Consider the following 4,677-nt stretch of genomic DNA (forward strand, 5'->3'; position numbering starts at 1 on the left):
CCTAATCCTAAATAACTCTGATTTTAATCCTAAATAACCCTAATCCGTAACCTACATTTCTCTGTTAAATGAAATACAACGAATAAAAGATAACAGGCTTACCTCTTCGTTGATGCTGCCGGCTACGTGAGCGACACCGTTCAAACGGTAAAGACTGCGTTCGTCTGCCATGATCCCGGCCCAAGAAAATTTCCAAACACTCAACTTTTTCTACTCCTCCTCCCTCTAGAAACGCCACTCTCTCTAGCGACACCGTTCAGACGGTAAGGTTGGAGGTGTTTTCGAATGAATAATCCGCTGAACCCCTACCACGTATTTATAGTAGAGCATAAACCGCTGGACCCCTTCCACGGTTTATGCTCATTGCACATTCAAACAGAAACCGTGGAACCCCTACCACAGTTTCTATGCATTGGCGTTTCAATGTAAACCGTGGAACTCCTTCCATGATTTACGTTCAATCAGAAACCATCCTACTCCTCCCACGGATTACATAGAATTAGAAAAAATTGCATTTTCGTCTCAAAATATCAAAAGTTGTATTTTGATAAAATTGCTCCTCAAATATTTTATTTTAGTGAATTGTCCCATATTTTATACATAAATATATTGACTGATTTTTTATATTACATAGCATGATGTTGTCCGACAAAATATTTTTGCCTAAAACAACACTACATGAGTAAAGAAACTTATTTATAAATAGATGTTATGAAGATCAATTAGGAAAACTTCTATTCTAAAACTCACTAATACGCTAAAATTCTAAAGAATTGTCAAGTCAAAAGATATTTGATGACAAAAAAAATTTCTGACTATTTTTTTATTTATTTAATATATTACTATTTCAAACCACACCGATGAAATAAAAAAAGATAGAATACAAGTGCATGTGAATGTTGGGAGACATATTTTCTTTCAATTTTTTTTTCTCTTGTTTTCTTCATTCCCTGTTTCATGTTCTTATTGCTTTTCGGATTTCATTACTTTATTCATTTTCCATTTTTCTAGCTTTCTAAATTTCTAATATTCAAATTTGTTTCAAATTATTGTTAGATTTTATTTTATAACAAGTCTTTTGAAAATTATTGATAATAGTTGTATACTTTCTTATTGTCTATAAAAGTTAATTATTCTTGCATTTAAGCATCTTGTATTTTATAAACTTAAAGAGTCATATTTACTCCGTGAATTAAGATAAGTGATAAAATTTGGTCGATATTTTGTGTTGAAATTCAAAACACAAAATCCAAAGAAAATATATATAAATTTAAAACAGTTATTCGCATTTCAACTCCGGTCCAAGACATAGCTTGCACTATGATTGAAGTTTTGAGACTTGAGATGATGGTGGTTTTTCTATGCGCCGAAAATATATAGAGGGAGAGAGAAAAAGAATGTGAGAAAACGACTGAATAAAATAGTAGTTGTGGTGTGCTTATTATTACAACGTGCTAGCCATCATTCCTTTTCATATAATATGCATGCATGCTTCTTAATTCTTCTTATAAAACTATTAAATAAGTGATAAAATAGCACCCCCTTAAGTGAATTGTGAGTATGGTGGGAGCATTGCATGTGGCGGATATCATTCAATAATCCATTATCTTTTGGCCTGTTTGCTAGGTGAAACATTTTTTTTTAATTTTTGATAGTGTTTAACTGTTTATTGTGTTAACTAGACCAAAGTGATTGTTAGATAAGGAATTAAGGATAGTGTTAGAGGGCTAGAGGCACCTTTAAAGGAGCAATGGAGGCCCATGAGGTTTGTGATGACAGCCCAACTTAACTGTTCAAACGATACTAGACTACTAGCAACGGAATGAATGTCAGAATTTGAATTCAGGGACCCTCTTTTTTATACAAACAAACAAACAAAGAAACAATCAAACATCGTTTTTGCTTCAATGTGTATTCTTGCTTTAATTAGATGATCAGTTATCACGTTCACATGTGTTAGATGTTGGTCAATAATTGGATTAGCCTTGAAATCAGTATAGTTCATGGACTGAACCATCTACTGCATTTATGGTCATGTTAATACACATTACACAACCAAATATAGCAAACTACACTATTCAAGCAATTTCCCTTTATTTGCAGCTGAGACTTAGTTCAGATGATAATTCATATGCCTCTCTTAATATGCTGCACCCGGGTTCGAATCTTGGTGAAGTATTGAAAAGTTGTGATACCTAAGATCCATCTGACCCAAAAAAAAAAAAAAGCAATTTCCCTTTTATCACATAATCACGCAACAAATATCTACATATCAAATTTCACTCACCAAATACATTATTAGCAATATTACCACTACATTCAAATGTGCATGACAAAGTTCACTGATCATCATTATCACTTACAATGTTTTGGCAAGAAAATAGGCACAACTAATAATATAGTGTTGTTTAAGGCTCTAAGCCAATAATGTTGTGGGTTCCAAATGAATTCATACGTGATAGATCCAGCTGTAACTTGCAGTAAATTCATGGAAACGAGGTCATCCTTGATTCAAATAAAATGGTTGCCCTTTTGTGTACATTTAGTTACTTTTATGTCTATAGGCCCGTTTGGTAAATGTGTCACTCTCGTGACAGTTATGTAGTAGTAAAAAGACACAAGGTTATTAAGAAGAGGAGGGGCAAAGCGACAAATAAAAAACTTTAAAGATTTACATTATGAATAGATTAGTTTTTAAGGTTAATGTAAAAATAATATGTTCATATTTTTTATTAAAAATTTTTATTAGTATATATTTTTTTTAAAAATTAATCTGTCTGAAATATAAATTCTCACAATTTTATTTGTCATCTTAATAATAGATACATTAACAATAGATACATTAACAAGAAAATTTCGCTGAGAGTAAATTTGATCACAAGTGAAAAAAAAAAGAAAAAGGAAAGAGATGACAAATAGAGACCAATTTTGTCTGAGGAGTGTATCTGAAAGTGATAGAATTGTGTTAGAAGCAGAGAAGAACGACAGAGGCAGAGACCATGAAGCCATAGATGAAAATCAAGAAGGCAAAATGAAGAGCCCAATTCCTCTTGAACTTACCAAAGTAGGACTCAGGTGGTTCCTGGTAGTGAATCTCAAAGTCATCCTCAGAAACAAAGTCATTGTTGTTCGTGGTGGTGGCGAGTCTGAGCTTCATGTCTCTGAGCTTCTCGGTGGCTAAGCCAAGTGTGAGCTTGTGGCACCTTCTCTGGTACTTGAATCCATTGATGCATCTGAGGGTCTGTGCCACAGAGACGTAGAACATGAGGTGTGCGATGGAGAGGAGAGTGATCGGGATCCAGCAGTGGCGGCATTGGAGGCGCTGCGGCGACTGAGAGAGTGCCAACAAGACGAGTGAGAGGAAGATGAAGAGCACCTGGAACACCTTCTGGAGCTCTTTCTTTTGGAGGTCAATGGCGCGCTTCTTCTCCAGAGTCTTCTCGAAGTGCAGCTGGATTATGGTGTTCAATGCTTGCACTGCTGTTTCCTTCGGGACACCTTCACCTTGTTGATGCGTTTCGTACTCTGCCATTGATGCTGCTCACTACAAGACAGATATCGGTGTTTCGTTTCCTTTGTGTTTGTCTCAAACCGACAAGACCAAGAAAAAAAGAACGTTGGGGTTTGCTGGCTCTATTTATTATTCACCAAAGGTTACATATTAGGCACTAGGCAGATACTTCAAGCGAAGAGACTGTAATTATTTTCATGTGAAAATGATTTTTTTTTTTTTAATCTTTGGATCTTGGATGATGGATTATAAGGATGGATTTTAATATGTTATAAAAACATTGTCTTTTATTAAAATAGTTAAGTAAATAAATAAACCACACTTTTAAATAAGATATCTATAAGAATATATTTTTGACATCTTCTTTATTATTATTCAACCAAGTTAGCAAGAAATACCTCACTCATCCTCTGTATGCAATGAGGAATTAGTATTTGATCTCTTGAATTGGAAAATTTTGTGGGAGGAAAAAATAATTATTTTGTTTTCTTTTCATTTTGGATAAGATATAAACTTAAGGAAGGTTACCATGTTGCACAACCATTTTTACTCTGGTTTTGAAGAGAGTAAAAGCAAAATGTTGGATGTCAGCAAGTCAAAAAGGAACATGTTGGGAGTAAATGGAGAGAACTCGAATCTCGAAATTGGATGTATATGCAACGGTTATAAATATAATAAGAGTAATAAGGACACAAATATTGAGGTTGGAACTTGAAATTTCCCAGCCACTTTCCACTTGCCATTCACATTCATACTATCAAAATGGTCCACTTTATATTTTAATATATATTAAATGTGTATTAAAAACATAAAAATTATTCTTTTTGATACTTTTATCAAGGATATTTAATTTTATTGAAAAATTAAATATAAAATACGATGTAGATTTTTGCTTCTTATTCATCGTAGATACTTCATTCGACATGCATTTGATTTTGATATCCAAACTTTAAGAATACAATAATTGGTAGGTTCTTATGCCGATATTCAATCCGGGATTTGATTTGCATAAACGGTAAATTATATAGTGTTAATAACTTAAATGCCACATTATTTTGGAAATAGGGTATTTCTTTTTCATAAACAAACTTCTTCATGGATATTGATTGTATTGCACTCTTTCTAATAACACTATTGAAATAAAAGATTATTAAAATTTATTATTT

At 33.2% G+C, this 4,677-nt stretch overlaps 1 protein-coding gene across 1 annotated transcript; it reads right to left on the minus strand.

Moving 5' to 3' along the window:
• LOC107637974 lies at positions 2,837 to 4,261 on the minus strand. Its single transcript, XM_016341188.2, has 2 exons — positions 4,020 to 4,261; positions 2,837 to 3,782 (listed from the first exon to the last, which is right to left on the minus strand). The coding sequence occupies exon 2, from the start codon at positions 3,530 to 3,532 to the stop codon at positions 2,966 to 2,968; it is 567 nt and encodes a 188-aa protein (XP_016196674.1). The 5' UTR covers positions 3,533 to 3,782; positions 4,020 to 4,261; the 3' UTR covers positions 2,837 to 2,965.

This window comes from Arachis ipaensis, chromosome B04 (assembly GCF_000816755.2).
Source record: "Arachis ipaensis cultivar K30076 chromosome B04, Araip1.1, whole genome shotgun sequence".
In the NCBI taxonomy this organism is placed as follows: domain Eukaryota; kingdom Viridiplantae; phylum Streptophyta; class Magnoliopsida; order Fabales; family Fabaceae; genus Arachis; species Arachis ipaensis.

Coding starts and splice junctions, on each gene's coding strand:
- LOC107637974 (XM_016341188.2), bottom strand. CDS start 3,532: ATGGCAGAGTACGAAACGCATCAACAAGGTGAAGGTGTCCCGAAGGAA.